This window comes from Alligator mississippiensis, chromosome 3 (genome assembly GCF_030867095.1).
Source record: "Alligator mississippiensis isolate rAllMis1 chromosome 3, rAllMis1, whole genome shotgun sequence".
Classification (NCBI taxonomy): Eukaryota; Metazoa; Chordata; order Crocodylia; family Alligatoridae; genus Alligator; species Alligator mississippiensis.
This window is the reverse complement of record NC_081826.1, coordinates 152,748,397-152,770,935: the sequence shown is the minus strand read 5'-3', so window position 1 is coordinate 152,770,935 and position 22,539 is coordinate 152,748,397. Positions and strand designations below refer to the sequence as shown.

Below are 22,539 nucleotides of genomic sequence, written 5' to 3'. Positions count from 1 at the left end.
TACAAAAGGCTCCGGATGCCGAGCCTTGTTTGGAACTTTCCAGAAAAGTCGGGAGGCCGCGGGAGCCGCCGGAGCCAGCGCCGCCAGTCAGCCAGGTAGGGCGCTGCTGCTGCCGCCCCGGGGTGGGGGTTGGGGGGCGCAGCCTTGGGGCCCACGCGGCGCTGTCGGCCCTTTGACCCCGGGGTTGCTGGGACAGGCGCGGCGCGGCGCGGGAGGTGCTGCGCGGCTGACGGAGGCGGCTCGCGCAGGTCGCCGTTCACGATGGTGAAAGAAACGACGTACTACGATGTGCTCGGCGTGAAGCCCAGCGCGTCCCAGGAGGAGCTGAAGAAGGCCTACCGCAAGCTGGCGTTGAAGTACCACCCCGACAAAAACCCCAACGAGGGCGAGAAGGTAGCGACGTGGGGGGGAGGGGAGAGGTGGGAGCCTCGCCTCGCCTCGCCTCGCCTCGCCTCGTCTCTCTTCTCTTCCCACTTTCTCTTTATGAGAGGTGCCTGCAGGGCTTCCCTGTGGGTGCTTTTGCTCGGGTCCCTGATCCAGGAATGCAGCAGAAGCACCAGGCCTCTTCCCAGCTTGGGTTTCTGGTTGTGGCTGTGCCTGAGCACAGCGGGAACGGGGGGTGGGGAAAGTTCCCCTGTAAAGGCTGGCTCGGTTGAAGTTTGTTCACCAGCTCCAAATGGGCTGCTGTTTTAAAGCTAATAATTGTTGGTGTTAAAGGGATTGGGGGGGGGGAAATGTCTGGTTTTGTCACATCTCCTTGTGGATTTAGTTAATGTGCTGGCTTCTGTTGCAGTTCAAACAGATTTCTCAAGCATATGAAGTTCTTTCTGATCCCAAGAAAAGAGACTTATATGACAAAGGAGGCGAGCAGGCCATTAAAGAGGGTGGTTCTGGCTGTAGCTTTGGGTCCCCCATGGATATATTTGACATGTTCTTTGGAGGAGGTGGAAGAATGCAAAGAGAGAGGCGAGGTATGCAACCTTTTTGTCATGTTGGGTACACTGGCAGTCGAGCATATACCGGACCCTCCCTGAATACAGTTGAGAGAGATCATACTTGCTTCTGTTAGAGTTCAAGAAAAGACAAAGATGGAGTGGCTACACTTTTTAATAACTAAATGGTGCCAATTTTCCTATGCTGGTGCTTGAAAACAAGAAAACTATCACAGTAATCTAAAGCTTATTTTCTGAATGTTTAGTGTATAATGAGTTATAATACTAACTTTGTATGAATAGTAATAGGTAGGTGTCACAAGACATCAGTGGTGTCATTGTCTAAAACTTGAGGTTTGAAGATTAAGCTAACTGTATGTGCCAAACTTTTCTAAAGAACATAAATACTCTTCTGGGTCGGAACAGGTCCGTCTAAGGCAGTGGTGCTCAACCTCCAGCTTGGGTGGTGGGGCATGTCTTGCATGGGGCTCCCTGGAGGCCTGAAAATCTTGTGGGGAGGTAGGGGAAACATTAATTGCTGCTGCTCTGGATTAAGTTACAGCACTTTAATACAGCCACAGCTGCCATACTTCCAACTTCTAGTCTTAAACCTGTGGAGTGCCCTGCAGGTCGGGTGACATGCCCCCATGCACTAGATCTAGTGTGTGGGGCTGGGCTGGCATAACTGCAGCCTGACCCTCCTTTGGATCTAGCCTAGGGACTGATTCCATGCATCGGATCCAGCTGGCAGGACTAGAATATAGAGTACCACTGACCTAGGATGGTATCCTTGTTTTGTAGCAGAGTAGCAAGAAAAAACTTATGTAGGGCCTCTTGGACTGATCTGTCTCCCTTCCCTCTTCCCTTAGAGCTTCCAGTATTTAGAGGTTTGGAAGTTATAGTTTGAGGTGGTTATTTCATCGTATTTATAATGCACTAAATTGTCTAGTTCTTAATTTAGCCTAAGCTTTTTTAAGTGATTTAACAGATTAATGTTATTTAACTAGAACACATCTTTATATAATTCTTCCTTACGGGGGGTGGGTGGGGGGGTGTGTGTGTGTGTGTGTGTGTGTGTGTGTGTGTGCGCGCGCGCACATGCACCAAGGTGTGACTAGTACAAAAAACAGTACAGCCATAGACTCCAAATTTCATGTTACATGAAGTAAGAAGTTGCTGCTTTTTCTCCACCATGTTGAATGGTGGGGGGAAATGTTAGCATAGGACCATTATCTTTTATTGTTAGTACTTTAATAGTGCTATGTTATGAGTCCTATGCTTGCTTGCTTTTTTATGTATTCTAATATAATAAAAGCCTTAGTCTGTCTGTAATGCTGTATCTGCACTCTTGACTGGCTGCTGAGACAACCAATCACAATACTGAGGGAAACAACCAATCAGAGTGCTCCAAGAGTGTTCCAGACAGGAGGCAGTGCATGGCAGAGTGCTGCCATGATGGCAGAGTGCTGCCATGATGGCAGAGATGGAGCCTTGCTCCCTGGAGGCAGCATGGGATGGTGGAGCAAGCTCCCTCCCTCCCCTCCTATCCCCCACCCTGCCTGCTTTGTCCCTATACCCTGTCATTCCTGATGGGCAGTTGGCTTGTGTTAAAGTATTTTCCTTTAGTAAATGTGCTATGTTCTGAAGAATTGGGTCTTAGTTGATTTCAGTTGAGAAATAAGAGAACAAAATCTGATTAGCATGGAATTACAAAGTCTGGAATAATGAGTGTGTTTTTTACAGGTAAAAATGTTGTTCATCAGTTGTCAGTAAGTTTAGAGGACTTGTACAATGGGGCAACAAGAAAACTGGCTCTGCAAAAGAATGTGATTTGTGACAAATGTGAAGGTAAGTTTTCTGTACTACAGTCTAGAACTCCAGGGAACTTGTTAACTGAATTCCACTAACTCATTTTTTGTTTATCTTTACAAAAAATTATGTTCAGGTGAAAACAGTTGTTTTCAATAAACTAAATAAGTGTACTTTTGATATGTTTTATTTGGAGTTCATTTCAGTTGTCAAATCCTTTCATTCTGCTGTCTTGTTATCAGGTCGAGGTGGTAAGAAAGGTGCAGTGGAATGCTGTCCCAACTGCAGAGGTACAGGCATGCAAATAAGAATTCACCAGATAGGACCAGGAATGGTTCAGCAAATCCAGTCGGTCTGTATGGAGTGTCAGGGCCATGGGGAGCGTATCAGTCCAAAGGACAGGTGTAAAAGTTGCACTGGAAGGAAGATTGTTCGGGAGAAGAAGATTTTAGAAGTTCATATTGATAAGGGTAAGTCTTTTGAATATACTCTTTTGATTAACCTTGCGCAACTGATGGAAGTTGAAATTCATTAAAGTTTCAAACATGTCTTTCAAAGGAGCCCAGTGTCAGCATTAATCTATTGCACAGCAATGATGTGGTACGCAGCTTTGCTGTTTAGAGTGGTAAACAGGTTCTGCAGTCTCAAATGTAGGTCTTGGCTCTTAATAAACAAAGTTGATGGCTAGTGTATATTAATTTGCACTGACTTGTACATGGGCATTAATTTCACAACCTGTAATATTACTGTTTTATGTATTGACTCTGCTAAACAAGCAAATGTTAGGTTCAGGAAAAATTGACACACATAAGAACAGGCTGGTGAGTCAATGCTGACGTGGTTACCTAGCCATCAAACAGACATTCTTTGCTTTGTTTTTCTGATCTAACCTGTTTGTTCAGAGGTTGGCCATCTAGTCCTTGGGACTGCAGATCCCGATCACTTCTGCTGTTTCAGCGTGAAGAGGAACCAGGTCTGCTACAGTAATGGGGTGTAAAAGTAGTCCTAAGCCCACTGTGCTTAGAACTCAATTTGGTAAACCACCCTGACATACATACTCCAGGTGCTACACTGACCTCCATATATTTCTTGAACAGTATCTGGCAAATGTATAATGAACTTTAGGCATTTATAAGCAGCTCTTACGTGGTAGGGGAAATAATACTGTATTGAATAACAGATGCAAAAAAAGCTTTTATTTCTGAAGAGATGACCAAAGATGGTGCAGCTGTGCAAGAACTTTGGGTTGTCGGATACTTAATGAGTTTGACACACACTGCACCAGCAAATGGTCGAAGCATCTTGCCCTTATCAGTAGCTGCCTACTACATTTCTGCTTAAATCTTTATAAAGTACTTTTAAGGCAGGAAAAATAGTAAAACTATTATGAGGGTTTAGTGTAATGGTTCTGGGGCAGGGGTTATCAACTGTGGAGGTATGACGCATAGCCTTGGTGGTACATGCAAGTAAGTGGGGACAGTGCTGCCACCCACCACCCCATGCTGCTGCCTCCCAGGAGTGGGGGGGCAGCTGTACCCCTCCATGAGCTGCACAGGTGCTGGCCAGATGCAAGCCCCCCCCCCACCCCCTCCAGCATGTGGCTGCTGCTCTGCACCCAGCTGCATGCCCCCCACCCTCCCTGCTCCTTGTCTAGCTGCTGGGGGTACACTTTTTAAAACCCCTGTTCTAGGGTTCACTAATTGACCATGGGCTGTTTTTGGCTCTCAGTTTTTAGTTGGAGAATATGCTACCCACTTCTAAATAACTGAAAAGAACTAGAATGTATAGGTGATTGGAAAAAAATAAGGATTTTCCTCATGGCATGACTGATTTGGGGTGATGTAATGGCTGCCTTTCATATAAAGGGAAGTGGTTAGCAGTCTGGGGGGGGTGATGCCTGGGCCTGATGAGTGCGGGGGTGGGGAAGTGGTTTGACCCCAAGACCCTCATCTGGATATGCAGGGATGGTGGTTGAGGCACTCGGAGCAGCCAGGCTGCTCTGAATGGGTTGGGGGTAGATTCTGGGGGTGGGTGGGTAGGAGGTGCTGGCTGGATCCAGGTGTGTGGAACTTCCACTGCTCCCCTGCTGCTAAATATCACAACCCCTGGTTGGGCAATTATTTTGGGTGGAGGGCTGCTTACTGAGTTTTGGTAAGCTATCGCAGGCTGCATGATGGGCAGCTAAGGGCAGATTTAATATTAATTTTATAAAATTTTTAGAGACCCTGCAGGCTGGATACAGTGGCTTGGCAGGCCACATCCAGCCCATGGGCTGCATTTTGCCCACGCCTGGTGTAGATCAAACATGGCTATGGAGATGGTTGATTGGTTATGTATAGACTGAGAATTGTGTAATACAAGAACCTGTTCAGGAGCTTTCTTTCTTACACAAGATGGTATCTGCTGAAGTGATACGTTTATTTTGTAGCTTTTTGTCTTAATTTAGTCCATTTGTAATAGGAATGAAGGATGGTCAGAAAATAACATTCCATGGTGAAGGGGACCAAGAGCCAGGATTGGAACCAGGTGATATCATTATTGTTTTGGATCAAAAAGACCACCCTACATTTACAAGGTAAAAACTTCATACATCTTCCTTTTATACTCTGAGAAGCTTCTCCAAAAACTTCACAGATTATGATTCAGTTTATTAATTTCTGAAACTGAACAACACTTAATTCTGTTTTCCTGGTGTTATAAGCTAGTTTTCACTAAGCCAAGTATTTGGTTAGCATGTAGATTCACTGCATATATGCAGGAATATTTGTGCACTTAATCTTAAAATGGTCAGTACTTTTGGCGCTTGGTGGATGTAAGATTTTTTTTTTTTTTTTCTCTCAAAGTGCTTGTAGATGCTAGCTCTAATCCTGCATCTTTTTAGGCCAGGCCACTGCACTCTGGCTTTACTTGTCTCCCTGAAACAGACTAAACTCCAGTTCTTAAGTGGGGTCCCTACTGGTAAAGCTTAAGATGTTTCGTACAAATGAGATTTGTAACTTTTGTCACCAGTAAGTGTCTGGCTTTTTTTTTTTTTAATTCTCACCTGAGTGTATATAACGGCAGATCTAGTCACCTCTGAGTTTTGTGGGGTTTTTTCTGTTTTGTTTTTTTGTTTTTTTTTTCTCTTTAAATGTCAGAGTTAGAATTCCAATGCAAGCTTGACACCAATAAAATTTGGAAATGTGAATACTTGTACTACTCACTCTAGGGACCCAGTCTCTTAGGGCTCCCCCTCGTATTTCTTGGCACATGAGCCACACGGTGTCCAGATCTATTGGTTCCTAATGGAAATGAGTTGATTTTGGAACTGAATCACAGTACCATAAATAATCCATTATCAGTGATTTAGTAATAAAATGTGAATTTATTAAGAACAGCATTCTTACCAAAGCCAGTGCCAGAATTGTGTTAGTAACAGTACTAGCAAACTTGTTAGGATCTGTTAGTGGTACCAGATCCTGCTTGGCGTACACCTTTCATATAATGGCTTATTGGTGGTAACAGTAATCCACCAAGATCAGTACTACTGATCAGTGCAATAGATTTGTACTGCTTTTTTTCCATGTACAGTCCATAATGGTGGACTTATAGAAAATCTGTTAAGATGCTGAACTACTCTTTGCTATCACCCCAGTAGGTTTTGAAGGGTTATCATGAAGCCCTGGGGATGTGCAAATACCCAGAATGTTTTTCTACTCTGCTGTCATCAAATTTCATCAGCTTACTCCAGTTCTATAGCACAGTTTATTAAAATGTTTAGTAAGTTTTAAGACACATTCTTTTAAAGCTGTATTGGTAATCTTCCAGCTTCTGCAGCCAGTCATTTTTTCCCTACAGCTACTCCTTATGATGCTACAAATCTACTAATCATAGTTTTGTAGTTAACAAATGTGGTATTGTCATTTAGATTCCAGTTAACATAATCTTTGTTACAAATCTCACCAATTTCTAAGATTCCTTATCTGACCATTTTGGTGCCTCTGTCTGTTTAAAAACAAAAAAAAATTGTATTTTTTGTTTTCCCCTCTTTTTTTTTTTTGCCTTCAGTTCTAATTCAAGGCTGTTAAAACCTGAAATGCTAGCGAAGTCAAATGTGCTCATAGTGGTTTAATTTTTCTTAAATACTGGGGAAATAAAATGTGATGCCTAATTTTATGACTAAGCATCATAAAATTTTTGCAACTCCCATGCATTTCTTTTTCCAGTAAATCTCAACTGGGGTGCCATGAGATCCTTTCATGTGCCCTGTGCAATATTAGCACTGTTTGTTTTAGGTGTGCAGACACCTATGTGCAACTTACAAGATTTTAAAACCAGACATCTCAACATTTTGATATGTTGGTATTTCTGAATTCCTTGGAACAAAAAAACAGTTCTCCTTCCTCTTCTCTTCTACCCCATCAAGAAAATGAGTGAGAGCTAAAAGCTGGCATTTTTGAGGGGTGCCTTTTGAGTTTCTAACCAAAGGGTGCTTAGAGCCTAACTGGCTGAGAACTACTGGTCTGTTCTTGTAAAACACTGCGATGGAGATCTTGATCTCCCTGACCTGAGTGCCCATACCTGTACCATTATTTTAATTGACTTCCTACCCTGCCTTCCACTCCTTCCCCAATTCATCATAACAGGTCTAATGCTTACTGACTTAACAGCAGTTCTCAGTTGCATTTAAAAATCCTGACTTGTACTTCAGCTTTGTAGCCAAGAATGAACTTTCTTTTTAATTGGCATTGTTCAGTTGCTTACAGATTCACCTTATTCTGCTGTCCTTGTTGATCCTTCCCATGCAGGAGGATGGGGTTGTATACTTGAAGTGGTTCTATTTCCTCCCCTTGCCCTGCCTTCCCACATCTTGAGATTCCATATTAATTTTAGTACCTTTTTAATTAAACAAAAACAATCCAAAATCCACATCTCCTCCATAGTAGAGTGCCTCAGCTCCTATATGGCTGACTTTATGTTCTAACCTCTCTTGCTCCCTCTTTAGTCATCAAGGCTTGCCCTCTAATTTAGCTCCTTTGAACCCAGTTCTACAGCATCTTCATTACTTTCTCAAATCCAAAGGTATAACTAATCTCTAGTCTTCTTGCATACTATTCCCAGTTTTTACTGAATACTGTACTGAGTGGCATTTTTTTACTTGTTCAAATGTAGACGAGGTGAGGACCTAGTCATGTGCATGGACATACAACTAGTTGAGGCACTATGTGGCTTTCAGAAACCCATCACAACGCTGGATAATAGAAATATAATTATTACCTCTCATCCTGGTAAGTGTGTTGCTTTCTAAACTGATTCTTTTCCATTAAGTATCAGTGCATCTAGCAAATGTCTGAAGAGCTGTTAAGCTGCTTGCATTAGACTTTTAGTTCAATTAGTCCATTTACAGTCTAAAGTGTTAAGTGCAACTTAATTGGAGCTGATAGAATATAAATCTGGTTCAAAGCCTAAAATGATGGGAAAGTTGTTTCAAGTTTTCTGGCCTGAAGCTAGCAACCTTGTTCATTTAAATTAACTTGAACTCGTGGTCCAATTCAGCCAAATTACTGTAAGAGATTTCCCTAGTAAATAAACAATATTTTTCCTAAATGCACTATGTTCTTATAGGAATTTCGTGAAGGTTCTGGCTCCCAGGAAGATGCTCTCAAAATTCACAAATTGGTGTCCAATTAGAGTGCGTATCTGCATAAATAGGCTTCAAGATGTATGAACAGACCTAGAGAATGTAATCACTCATTGCTTCTGAGTTGAGGCAAGCTGCAGCTGCTACTTGAGAGACATTTTAGCCTTAAGAGGGAACAAATCTTTATATGCCATCTCCGTACAGGTTATGGACAACAAAGAAAAACCTGCATAGTTGTGGAAGGGGAACAATGGAGTTTAGGTGTGCAGACTCCTACATGTGACTTGCAAGATTTTTAAAACTAGACATTTTAAAATCATTTTTATATGTTGTATTATTATTTTTTTAATTCTTTGCTTTACTCTTAACTTTTCTCCCTTGTCTCTGCCTGTCAAATAACAGCTTATCCTGTGTGCTTGGGGTTTTGTTTTCTTTGTGTTTTTTTTAGGCCAGGTTGTGAAGCATGGAGATGTTAAATGTGTGCTGAATGAGGGCATGCCCATTTACCGCAGACCATATGAAAAGGGGCGTTTGATCATTGAGTTCAAGGTAAAAGATGCATCAGATTAATGTATTTAAGTACTGAACATGTTGGGAATCTGACTCCTGTGAAGTAGTTAAGAAGATTTGAGGCATTCAGAGTTTATTTTGCTCATTTCTCTCTGTTCTGCAAAGCACTGTTGAAACCAATGTAGGATGATGTGGTTTAGAGTAAAGCTGACACATGAAACTACCCAAGTACTTCATGCTTCATTTGCTGTGGAAGAAGGCCTTCAAAGGAAGACCAAAAAAAAAAAAAAAGATTTAAGACTACTTAATTGAAAATGCCTGTAGCTTAAGCTGTGGAGCATATCTGGTGGTTAGATGAGAAGTAAAACCACTTTACATGCCTGCTTGAATTTGCCTGCTTCATCATTGGGGATCTCAGCACTATGGAGAATAGGAGTCCTCTGTGTGTTGCAGGGTGATTGTTCTGTAGGAGCAAGCCTGCCCTAGTAATAATGGCAAAAATCTGTCACCTAGCAAAATGGAGTAATGGCAGCTCTTACTGATCTTTTTCTTTTCCTCTTCCCTTCACCCAGGTAAACTTCCCAGATAGTGGTTTTCTTTCCTCTGATAAGTTGTCTCTTTTGGAAAAGCTGCTGCCTGCAAGGCAGGAGGTGGAAGAGACTGAAGAAATGGAGCAAGTAGATCTGGTGGACTTTGACCCAGCTCAAGAAAGAAGACACCACTATAATGGAGAAGCCTATGAAGATGATGAGCATCATCCTAGAGGTGGTGTTCAGTGTCAGACATCTTAAACTGGCCAGTGAATATCTGTTGTGATGCTTGTTTTGTATGCATTAGTGGATGAGTGAAGGACTACTTTGCGTCACTACCTGCTATTGTTTTTGTTGTAATACTCAACCATAGTTGTGTTTTTAAAAACATTAAATAAAATTGGCACCATCAAAATGATTTTGCAATTTGTATAAAGCTCCAGGCTGCAAGTTCAGATAAAGCTGATCCCTTTCCAGCCTTACCTGTTTGGTCCAGAAGTCTGTTACCTTGATTGCTTGTCTTTATTTCAGGCCTTGTACTTCTTGTATCTTAATTGTGTGCAAATGCACAAGCTTTAGCTTAAAAGTCAGTGGTGATCTTTTGGTATTTTAGCTTAATGCCCTATTAACTAAGTATGCACAAGTATTTATAATGTTAAGATTTTAAGTTTTTTGTATGAATTACAATATAACCTGTTAATGTCTGGATTTGTACTGCTATTTGTTGAATCGATTTGCTGTATTGCAGTTACACAGTACTATAGCCTATGTTATCTCCAGCTGCCAGGGCTGCTGTCAGTATTCACATTACATGCCCACTTAACATAGTGGTGATATACAACCCCCAACCTGCTGCTCTCATGACATGTGACCTAGTATAGAATCCTGTGCTTGACATGGGCAACTGTAGTACAGTGTGCAGTCCAAGTTTGCTCCTTATTCAAGTAGAAACTTTAACCCTTGTCATTCTCTATTGGTGGATAGAAGAAGCCATTCTTAAAAATCAGTTTTAAAAAAGACTATCATAATGATATGTGAAGTTTGACCATGACTTCCATCCCTGAAGTCCATCTACTTCTGCTGGCAATGTATTAAGTTGGAAAAATAGCAGACTGGGAGCTTGGAAAGAAGGAGGTAGAAAAATGGTGCTATGTAGGGGATGTGGTGTACATACAAGTGGTGAGCACTTAAAAAGTATGTTTCAAAATTCACATTTTACCATGTGCATTACAATCTAATTATTGAAAGACTGCAAATGTTCTAGTTATAGGTAAAACCTTTTGGACATAATTACAAAACTGTTCAGTAGTTCTTTTCTAAGACTGTTTTGTGGTAGAACATTTTATTTATTCTACTTTTAACCCCCTTCCCCTTTTTACAAAAAAAATTATCTAACCAGAATTAATTATACTGCAGTGTACTTTTATATTGCAGTAGATCATTAGCTGTAGTCATTGTTACATTTTAATTACACTTGTCCCTCTTTGTGTGTGTGAAGGAATATCAGGCATATCTCAGAAGCTCCCTTGGGACTATTGAATGGTGGTATGGAGTGTTGCCTCTTCAGTAGTAGTTAATGTCTATCAAAATCATAGCCTGATCTTACCATCAGAAGAGGTAATAAAACCTGTGTGCGCCTAGTAGAATGGCAGGGCATTCAATGCATACAGATCTGGCCCCAGTTGCAACTTCTTTCAAGGTTTTAGTTCACGATGCTTAAAAGATGATCAATCCACTGTTTGTCTACTTTGTGAATGTAAACTTCCTTTACTAGCCACCAGCTTTGAGGATGGCTTCCCTAAACACACTGTAGCCCTTTTACTTCACTATATCTTTTAATCCATAAGCATGCTGCCTTCTCTTATTGCCTAGACTTTGGCCTGACCGGTAGTTCTAGAATTGCCCTGTGGCATGCTGGGTTATAGTCCCAGCTCCCCAGTAATCTGCTGTGTGGTATTGGGTAAAGCTGTGTCTTGCTTCTTTTCCCCTCCCCTTTCTAGATCAGTGTCATATATGAGCTAGCTGACTGGGCAGGGGCAGTTGCATGTTTGTACAGCACCTGGTAGTAAAAGGGGCCTAACTGTACTTGAGGTCTTCAGGTGCTACTGCAATAAAAAAAACTGCCACAACTGCTCTTACGAGTTTCCTTCTGCCTAATTGCAAGGGCCTGTTCTTGTGCTGTATTTGCTACAATTGATCATTCCTATACATTATTTTTCAAAAATGTATTATGTTCATTCACATCTCTGGCTTCTGTATCTTTCTACAGGCCTAAACCCGTCCACATACTGGCAACAGCTTTCTGCCTTACCTGCTCATATTTATCTTGACATTGAAACCAAAATGCTGCTTATTAATTCACTAAGGTGAAAACCTAACTATCCTATCCAAACTTACCATTCATTTGTCTGATCTGAGTGTAAGGTCACGCTAGCCAACTTTACCAACATAAAGCTCACTGCTACTTCCTTGGCATTTTTAGATACCATGCAATTCATCCTCCTAATGCCCACCTTACATATCACACTGACTGTTTCAACCACTGCCTGCTTGATTGCTGAGCCATGTTCAGGCTTGGCTATACTTTTGATCCACTTTAAGAGCTGCATGTCCATAGGGATGAAGTCTATGTACAAGGTTCTGCGCTCAACTAATTAGCATGACAACTGCTATAGATCCCTCTAGAGCGGTGGTTCTCAACCTTTTTTGGACCAGGACCCATTTGTAAACATGGATAGCTAGTCCTGACCCAGTACCCCTCACTCCTGACCTGCTGCTTCCCAGTCCTCCCACTATGTGGGGCAGAGGGTGGGTATGTGGGGGGAGGTATGAGGGGGCTCCAAGCAGCCCCTTGCAAACTAGAACTTTGACAACTTGCAAGGGAAAGTACATGGTTTCCCACATTTTTCTTCTTTAAAGAATAAACCATTTTAAAACTTTGTTGATCTATTTTTAAAGTTCATAATGCTCTGACATATTATGACCCACTTTTGTGTCACTACCCACAGGTTGAGAAATGCTGCTCTGGAGCAGGGGTAGTCACCCCGTACTGTGCACAGCCATGCCATCTGGCCACAGTGGTCCAAAAATTTGAGTGGGGAAACCAGTTGCAGCTTTGCCATTCCCCTGCTGCCAAATTTCTAGACCCACTGGGAGTCCTGAGGGTCAGATAAAGTGGTTCTGCATGCTTTAGATTGTATCAGCACACAGCCAAATTTGGGCACGTGTGGCTGGATTGGTGCATGGCTGCACTCAGTACAGCACAGTATCCTGCCCATGGTCCATCTACCCTCAACCTGTCTGCAACAACAGCAACATCTACTCTCAAAGACAATGCAAAAATGTCTACAGATGACTATAGGGCAACCTGCGTGTCTCAGAAAATCTCAGATTCTTGTCTATGTTATTCCATGGGTATTTCTCATACTTCTGGGCTCTGCTGGTTGCCAAATGGGGCTAAGAATGGAGTGTTTTCCCCCTCCTGTTGCTAAGTCGGGTGTTTTCTTTCAACTTCTCAGAGGAATTGGGTGTTGGCTATAATCAAAAATGTGGATTTTGCTGGACTAAAACCCAGAGGTTCTTGTAGAGCAGGGGTGGGCAATTTCAACTGGAGGGCTGCTTAACAAGCTTTGGCAAGCTGTTAAGCACCACAAAAGTAGCCCTGCCCCTTTTCAGGTGTGTGCCCTCCCCCCCCCCCCCCCCGCCCAAACACACACACACACACACACACACACACCTTCCCCATGCCATCTTCGAATCTGAAGTCCCGCTCCCTAATCCCTGACCTTTACTACCAGAAGTCCCCTCCCCTTGGCACCAGAAGTACTCCTTTTGGGAAGGGGTTTTGCCATATTGGAACACAAAAAAAAGGTATATACTAAAGATCAAGCATTGACAATAGCATATTTTAATTTTATTTAAAAACATTTTTGTCCTGATTTCTGTGTTTTGTGTGTATAGAGGTGATTGCATAATAGCTTAAAATTAAGTCTTACTCTTAAATAGTATTGGGAGGATGTAGAGGGGTGGGGGGTATGGATGGGTGGGTATGGGGTTTGTGGGGGATTGTAGATGTGTGTGTGGATGTTGGGTGTGGGTGGGTGGGTGGGTATAGGGGGGTTGGTGTGGGCGGGTGGAAGGGAGGGTATGGAGTTTGTGGGAGGCTGTGGTGTGTGGGGCAGGGTGTATGAGTAGCAGTGTGCAGAGCTCCCCCCAGAGGCACACAGGTGGGGGGAGGGTGTGGGTGGGTGTGGTGTTTGTGGGGTATGTGATTGTGTGGGGAAGGGTGTGGTTGGGTTTGCAGGTATGGTGGGGTGTGCATGGGAGCCCCTCCACATGTGCCCCCTTGAGCCGAGGGTAAAATATGGTTTGCAGGCCCAATCTGGCCCATGATAGGTTCCTTGGTTCTGCCCAGCCCAGGCACTGTCTGGCCGTGGTGTGTCCTGCCACCCCCTGGGCATGCAGCAAGGCTAGGGTGGCTCTGCAGCTGGACTGCTTTTCTAGGCAGCCCAGGTGGCAGCAGCTTCTTCCGGCTGCCACCACCGCTGGCCTCAGCCCTGCAATTCCAGTGGGGACCCACGCGCACAGCCCCAACCCTGTGCACCAACACTTGCTCTGGGCTTGCCCGCTTGGGCTCAGCAAGAGACAGAAAATGTTGCTCAGTGCAGGGGGTGAGGATGGGGAGAAACTGGGCTCTCCCCCTTGCCACTGCCGGCACTTCCTGGTGTAGCCTTCCTGCTCCAGGCTGCCATGCATCTGCTCTGCACTGCCACCACTGCGCCTCTGGGCTTTCCAGAGGTGGCAGGGACGCAGCATAGACACAGGGCAGCCCTGTGTGGGCTTTGGGAGGCTACACCAGGAAGTGCCAGCAGTGGCGAGGGAGAGGGGCTGCTTTTACCCCATGCTGAGCAGCTGTCTGTCTGGCAGTGCTGCTGCTGAGCCTGGGTGGGCAAGCCATGAGCTGGCAAGGGGCATGCAGGGTTGGGGCTGTGTGTGCAGGTCCCCACTGGTACCACGGGGCGGGGGCCAGCAGCAATGGCAGCCAAAAGGAGCCGCCACCATCTGGGCTGCCTAGAAAGGCAGATTAGCTGTGGAGCTGCCCCAGTCCCGCTGTGTGCACAGGGGGCGGCAGGACATGCTGCAGCCAGGTGGTGCCTGGGCCAGGCAGGACTGAGGGACCTGCTGTGGGCCAAAGACCTGCTGCTGGCTGGCTGGATTTAGCCTTTGAGCTGTATTTTTGCCTGCCCCTGCTGTAGAGGGTCTTGCTCAGGGTTATGGTCAGACAGATCACCACATCTGGAGTCAGGAAAGATTTTTACCCCATGGTCAGATTGGTATGGACTACAAGGGCTTTTGTCTTCCTCAATCATGACCACCTTCTTTGGATCTGTCAAGAATATTTTGACAAACCCTGCAGCATCAGAACACTGGCTGCTGTTTTCCCTCTAATTTTACCTGTGGCAGGTTAGGATTGTGATTGTATGACAGGATTGACTAGGGTTGCATACTTTTAGTAATAGGTTAGACAGGTTTGCATGGGATACTTTAGATAGGGATGATCCTGCTTCAGGCATGGGACTAGACTAGATGACCTCTAAAGGTCCCTTCCAGCCCTAGTTTTCTATGATGCTATAATACCCTGTATTATGCACTATACAAATGAGGCTTTGATGAATGTAACAGAATATTCTTTTCTAGATAAAAATCCAAATGCTCTTGAAATACTATGCTTTGTAGAGATGCACAAACCTCTAAAGACACAAACACCAAATAGGATTTCCAAAGATACTTGCTGGAACCTCCCACTGATTACCATTTGAATTCACATCAATTTCCTTAGATATTTTTTAAACAAAATCTAATTTGACTTCTAGCTACAGCTGCAGGTGTCTAATTTAAAATGCAGGCCTTTGTGAGTCAGTGCTATCTTCATAGCAAGCTCCACAAGAATCAATTTTAGACTATGTAGCAATTGTTTTTAATTCACTTTCTGCCACGCAAGCTGAACACCCCTTCTGCTGTTACAAGGCAAGGAATAGAAGTTCTGCCTCATTCCTTTTCAGACCATTCACCATTAGATATAGCTAGTGTCCCTTGATAATCAGTTATTTTCTTGGTTTCTCTTTCCTCTGAACCAGGATTTCATTATCTCCGCCTTGGCTAGAAGTCCACAGCTAAAGTAACCAGTAGTGACTTGCTGGAATGCTTGTGTACTAGGCAGGGTGACTATGTAGAGAAATGATGTGGTCTATTATGTGATCACTGCACACAACATGGTTTTATTTTACAATTGTTAGTTTTTAAACACTTTTTGCATCTCTGTCACTCTGCAAAGTATCTTCCTCTTTAGCTCCCAATTACCTAATTAAAATACTATTTATCCTAGCAATTACTTATGCATTGTTTAGATAGCAAAGTGAGTAATTTCCCATTTAAATGGCTAGTGAAAGACTTCAGAACTATTACTATTAGAATTCAGTCAGAGACTAGAACCATTTAAACTAATGTGAACCTGAATACAAATTTGGATGAACAAGAAATATTCTTAGTGAGACATTTCTTTATAATCAAGTATTTCTTTTCCAACTTCTTAGTTTGGTATAAACTCAAAGGCAAGAATCACTATTGATTTAACAATGCTAAGGAGTCTTGTTGCTGGCTGGTTAGCACTTGACTTAATAACAGCATTCAGCCACCAAGATTTTCAGCGTGAGATGGTCTGAACTGGAACTAATTTATTTGGATGGAAAACAGAGAACAGACTTCTGATCCCACGATTCCTCAGACAGTAAAAAAACACTCTACCAGATCTGCATCAGGGCAGGAAACTGAGTTAGATGCAAGCTTTATCCCCAGTCAGGATCTCCAGCTTCAGTGGCTCTTAAAGCTCAAACAAGCTACACCGTTGGCGGTTGTGGTGTTGAAGAGGAAATTCAGGCCTGTAGTCAGGGAGTTCAGTGTTAAGTAGGTCAAGCTGTGAGCTCGACCCAACCCCACTGGTACCAAATGATATCAGCCACCTGAAAAGGTATAGAGGCAAAGTGCTGTGTGCACATCAGAGAGCCATGCATAGTGGAGTAGTGTACGGGGTGCAGAGCACCTATATAAGCCTCTATGCTTGACATCTTGGGGCTGTCTGGTGTGTGTTTGGGCCTAACTGGACTGTTTGTGGCTGTGAGGTGACTGGGTGAGAAGGTGTTTGAGGGAGTGTGAGGACTCGTGAGAGAGACAATGAAGAGGAGTTACTGGTGTGCTGTGGAGGCATACCGCTTCAGACCCTGGTGTTCTGCAGGGCTCCAGCCCTTCAGTTTCTCCGTCTATTGCAGTTGTCACTGAGATAGAAAGGGTTGGCTCCCCAGTGTTTTGTCCCTGCCGGGTGTGCTCTGCACAGAAGATAGCAGCTCTCTGCCTCTCTCAGTAAGTATCATCCCATCCCACCTTCTCTATTTCTCTTTCCTTTGTCTGTTTTGACTGTTTTGGCACCCCTTCCCATAACAATAGTGACAGGTAAGCCACGTGTGCCCACCATCCCAACTCACTGGCAGTGGAGGTGGCGGTGGCAGCGACAGCCGCCGATCCAGGTAAGTGCAAGGGGAGAAGGGAGCTGGCACAGCTGTAGAGGATCCGGAGGGGGAGCTCCCCAGATCCCTCTTATCTGAGCCAGCAGGGAGCCACGTGCACGAACAGAGCGCACAAACAGGCGCGCTCTGAAACGGCGCACCGGTGTTTGTGCAAGGTGGGTGCACAGCAGTAATTTGGAAGGAGCCTCCAGCAAGAGAGAGAGGAAGACTCATGGCTCCACGGACATGGTAAGGACATGGAGCGCAGCTGCTAGGGGTCCCGCCCCAGTGACACCACCTACCCTGGGCTCTTCTGAGGCCTCCACCCGGACGGAGCTCATGGTAGGGTTGGCAGCCTCCTGCCCCACTGTGGGGGTGGCCTAGCGGGGACCCAGAGGCCAGTGGTGGGAGAGGGAGGGGTCTTTTGGCTCCCTCACCTGCCCCTCCTGTGCCTGACTTCAGGCCCTGGAGGAGCAGGTGGGGGAGCTCCAGGCTGAGGTGAGCAGGCTACTGGGGATCAGGGCTGCAGAGGACAAGATTGACACCTATTTCCACTCAAAGTATGGGGAATAAGCAGGAGGAACTCGCCCTCCGGATAGCTAGTACAAGCCCAGACAGAGTAGGGCTCACTGAAACCCACGATTGGGTGGTAAACATTAGGGGCTACAGACTATATAGGCGGGACAGAACGGGGAGGAAAGGCGGGGGTGTGGTGCTGTACATCAAAGAGCAATACACGTCCTCAACTAACAGGATGGGATCGGAGGAGAGGCAGGCTGAAGTGCTCTGGGTCAGAATACAAGGGGGCCCCAGGGAAAGGGATTTAACAGTGGGGATCTACTACAGACCACCCAACCAGGGGGAAGAGCTGGACCAGGAATTCTCGGGTTAGCTCGCACAGGCAGTTAAGTCAAGGGACGTGGTCATCATGGGTGATCTAAACTACCCAGACATTTGCTGGGAGGAGAAGTCAGCCAGGTCTGACTGCTCATGTATGTTCCTAGCTGAGATAGAAGACCTCCACCGAACCCAGGAGGTGCACAGTCCCACCAGGGGGAATGCCCTGCTGGACCTGGTCCTGGCCACAGGCAACAACCTGGTGAGGGGACTCCAGGTCCTCGACCACCTGGGAGATAGCGATCATCACCTATGGGAATTCACCATCCAGTGCAGGGTGTCAAGGGCCTGCAGCAAGGCAGTAGTCCTTGATTTCAGGAGGGCCGACTTCAACGAGTTGAGATTGGTAGGAGAGGCATTGCAGTCCTGGAGAGTAGGGGATCTAGGTGTCCAATACGAGTGGTTGTTCCTTAAGGAGATGATCCTCCGAGCCCAAGGGTTGACAGTCCCAATGTGAGTCAAAGGGGGCAAGAGTGCTCAAAAGCCCCCTTGGCTCACCAAAGGCATTCAGGAACGCTTGAAAGCCAGAAAAGAGGCGTACATCCAGTAGAAGGGAGAGGCTATCACCAAAGAGGATTATACCTCCATTGCTCGAGGCTGTTAGGAAGGCTAAGGCAGATACGGAACTAGGGCTAGCAACAAGGAGCAAGGACAACAAAAAGTCCTTTTTTAAATACATAGGGAGTAAAAAGAAGGCACTAGGCAATGTAGGACCCCTGCAGGATAGGCTTGGCAATCTGGTAGTTGCACCAGATGAAAAAGCAGACCTTTTTAACCAATTCTTTGCCTCCATTTTTCTGAGCAGGGACCAGGACATCTCCCCCACCAGGATTCAGGATGGACTCAGGAGAGACTCCGCCAGGGCTAGAGTCAGGGAGGATCGAGTTAGGGAACTTCTGGAGGGGCAGGACATGTTCAAATCAGCAGGTCCAGACGCTCTCCACCCCAGGGTGCTGAGGGAATTGGCAGGGATCATCGCAGGGCCCCTAGCATGGCTTTACAAGCACTCCGTGGTGCTTTGGCCAGGCACCAGAAGACTGAAGGCCAATGTAGTCTCCATTTTCAAAAAAGGAAGGAGGGAGGACCCAGGCAACTATAGGCCCAGCATAGTCTTACTTTGGTCCTGGGGAAGCTCTTTGAGAAAATTATCCAGGAGCACATCTGTGAAGGAACAGCAGGGGGGATGATGCTCAGGGGCAACCAGCATGGGTTCATTAGCGGCAGGTCCTGTCAGACCAATCTGATTGCCTTCTATGATCAGGTCACAAAATCATTGGACGCAGGTGTCATGGTGGATGTAGTCTTTCCGGACTTCAGGAAGGCCTTTGACACTGTCTCCCACCCCATTTTCATTAAAAAGCTAGGTGACTGTCAGATGGGTCACAAATTGGCTAGGGCGCCGCACCCAGAGAGTGGTGGTGGACGGGTCATATTTGACCTGGAGGGATGCGGGCAGTGGGATCCCCCAGGTCTCGGTCCTTGGGCCCACACTGTTCAATTTTTTTATTAGCAACTTGGACAAGGGGGTGAAAAGCACCCTGTTCAAATTTGCTGACGACACCAAGATTTGAGGAGAGGTAGGCATGCTAGAAGGGAGGGTCAGGATACAACTGGACCTGGACAGGTTACAGGGGTGGGCGAATGTGAATAGGATGGGATTCAATACTGACAAGTCCAGGATACTGCACTTGGGCAGAAAGAACCAGCAGCATACCTATAGGCTGGGGAACTCCCTTCTCGAAAGCACAGTGGCAGAAAGAGATCTTGGAGTCACCATCAATTCTAAAATGAACTTGGGCCACCAATGTGACGGACACGGTCAGTAAGAATAACCGCACCTTGTCATGTATCCAGTTGCATCATGAGCAGGTCCAAGGAGGTGATCCTCCCACTCTATGCAACACTGGTCAGGTTGCAGTTGGAGTACTGTGTCCAGTTCTGGGTGCCACACTTCAGGAGGGATGTGGCCAGCATTGAGAGGGTCCAGAGGAAGGTCACTTGCATGATCAGGGGGCAGCAGGGCAGACCCTACGAGGAGAGGCTACAGGACCTGAACCTGTTCAGCCGCCACAAGAGAAGGCCGAGAGGGGATCTAGTGGCCATTCATAAACTTATCGGGGGGACCAGGAGGGAATGGGTGAGACCCTGTTCTTCCGAGCACCTCCCAGAGTAACAAGGAATAACAGCCACAAGTTGATTGAGAGTAGGTTCAGGCTAGACATCAGGAGGCACTGCTTCACAGTCAGGGTGGCTAGGATCTGGAACCAGCTTCCAAGGGAAGTGGTGCTGGCCCCTACCCTGGGGGTCTTTAAGAGGAGACTTGATAATTACCTAGCTGAGGTCATATGAGCTTAAATGTATCGGGGGTCATATAAGCCCAGTATTCATTCCTGCCCAGGGCAGGTGGTCAGACTGGATGATCTACTCAGGTCCCTTCCGACCCTACACCTATGAACTAGTCAACAGCAGCTCAAGGGCTGAGAGGACAGAAACCAGAGTCGGTGATTGGCAGCTGGAGTACAATAAATCTCTTCTCCATTAATAAAATTCCCCTCCCTTTTTCCGGAGTCTGGATTATACTGTTAATAATAAGAGTTGTTATATAAATTATTACTTAGATAAGAATAGGATTATTCATAGTTTAATTTGCTATCAGTATTTGTAGTGTGAGAATATATTTTAAACTGTTATACTTATCTGTTGCTTGTGATTTTACAATAAACTGTTTCTATTCGTTTCAGTTTATATCCTGTGTGAGTGTTCTAATTAATCATAGCTCACCTATTGCCGGGTTAACTAGGCAGTGATCAGATATGCCCTGGTTAACCTGCTGGGGGTCAAAAACCACCCCTTATTGACCTGGACTAGGTAGCAGCTGCTGATTGGGCACTTAATTAAGACTAATTAAGTCTGGGGTCAACAGTGGGATTCAAGTGGAATTCAAATCCTGCCAGGAAGTGGGGACTCAGCCAAAATAATTTAAATTTATGAAAAAGCCTGAACCACATACTCATCCTCTGAGACCATCTTCAGCCTGTTCTTGCAGATACTCATGAAAACAGCATGAAGCAATGAGAGAGGGGGCAGACAATGCTTGTATGTCAAGCAAAGGCACCCTCACCTGCCAACACCCACCCACCTTATTGCCAAGTAACCTTTCTTAAGTAGGTGAAAAAGGATGTTTTGCTTATGAAAGCAAGGACACCACTTTGCTAGGTGGATACCTGGTAGAACGTGAAAAACAAACAAAAGCAGGAACAAACCCTACTGCGTTGGTCACCAACTGGTGGATCTCGATCGACCAATAGATCTCAGAGCCTCTTGGAGACTATTAGAGGCTGCAGTGGGAGGCCCCACCCCTAGCCCAGCAGGTAAGTCCATGGGTGAGGGACGGTGCTGTAGAGGCAGGAGTAGGGGTAAGTTGAGTGGGGCCCTGGTCGGGTGGGTGGTGGAAGGATCAACCCCAGGTGGCTCATCCAGAGGCAGTAGGGGAGGCTCCTGCCACATCCTGGTGGAGGCCCCAAGGGGCAAGTGCCCCTCCCCCCCCTCCCCCATTTGTGTGCAGTGGAGGCAGCTACAGTTGCAGGCTGGCCTTTGCACTCCGAGCCCTGCTGCAGCCTGCTTGGGAGCAGCCTGATACCACGTGTGTCCCACTGCTGTGGGCAGACAGGGGATAAGGCTCAGCCAAGCGATGGGATGCACGTGGCATCAGGCCATTCCCAGGTCACCTGCAGCGGGTTTTGGGGTGCAAAGCCCAGCCAGCAACTGCAGCTGCCATCGCTGCATACAGATGGGGGAGGGCACGTGTCCCCTCCTAAATGCTGGGCAGTGTGGGTAGCTGCAGCAGCTGCGAAGGAGGGAGGAATTGGGGCTGAAGCAGGGGTAAGGCCCTGTACAGCCAGGGCGTGGGATGGAACTGCAAGTGGCTTGTCTGGGGGCCACAGGGATTGGGGGGCACGCAGCCCAGGAGGGCACAGTGGCTGCGTGCCCCCAGATCTGCACACTGGCCAGGTCAGCTGCTGCTGAGGACTGGGGGCCGGGGTGTGCCAGACAGTACTGGGAGTGGGGCTACAAGCACCTGAAAATTCGCCCTAGCCCCCCCCATAGCCCACACTCCCAGCACCACCACCACCCAGCCTGAGCATAGCCCAGATCGCCACTGTGAAGAGTGCAGCACTGCCTCCCCCCGCACCCCCTGCCCCTTTTCCCCCGGGATCTGCGCGGTGGGGGGGGGGGGGGGGGGGTGCAGGAGGCTGGAAGGCAGCGCTGTGCTCTTCACGGCTGCAGTCTGCACTATGCTGCACTGTACTTGGGCTGGGCAGTGGTGACGGTGCTAGGAGGGTGGGCTATGGGGTGAGGAGGGGGAAGGCCAATGGCAAATTTTTGGGTGCCTGCAGCCCCCGGCATAGCCCTGCTTGGCGCACTTTGGCCCCAGCCCACAGCGGCAGCCAGGCCACTTGGTATCCAGATCTGGGGCACACCCCCCCGTGCCCTCCTGGGCTGCGTGCTGCCCCCTCCCCACGGCCTCTGGATGAAATGCTCACAGCTCTGTCCTGCACCCCAGCTGTGCAGGGCCTGCCCCTGCCCCAGCCCTACTCACTCCCTCCCCTCCCTGCTGTTTGGGGGGGGAGGTGGGGGGGAGAGGCAGATCAAGGCCCCAGTGGTGAGGAAGTGGGGCTAGG

At 46.4% G+C, this 22,539-nt stretch overlaps 1 protein-coding gene across 1 annotated transcript; it reads left to right on the top strand.

Moving 5' to 3' along the window:
* The first annotated feature begins 50 nt into the window (after positions 1-50).
* DNAJA1 (DnaJ heat shock protein family (Hsp40) member A1) lies at positions 51-9,816 on the top strand. The gene is made up of 9 exons (NM_001287299.1): positions 51-95; positions 249-393; positions 794-971; positions 2,676-2,780; positions 2,984-3,211; positions 5,202-5,316; positions 7,893-8,008; positions 8,810-8,910; positions 9,444-9,816. Exons 2-9 carry the CDS (start codon positions 262-264, stop codon positions 9,660-9,662), a joined length of 1,194 nt encoding a protein of 397 aa, NP_001274228.1. The 5' UTR covers positions 51-95; positions 249-261; the 3' UTR covers positions 9,663-9,816.
* The last annotated feature ends 12,723 nt before the right edge of the window (positions 9,817-22,539 follow it).

Bases quoted from the DNA above. Each gene is read 5' to 3' on its own strand.
- DNAJA1 (NM_001287299.1), top strand. From the start codon at position 262: ATGGTGAAAGAAACGACGTACTACGATGTGCTCGGCGTGAAGCCCAGC. The intron at 972-2,675 runs GTATGCAACCTT...TGTTTTTTACAG, and splicing joins AATGCAAAGAGAGAGGCGAG to GTAAAAATGTTGTTCATCAG. The intron at 5,317-7,892 runs GTAAAAACTTCA...GTTCAAATGTAG, and splicing joins GACCACCCTACATTTACAAG to ACGAGGTGAGGACCTAGTCA.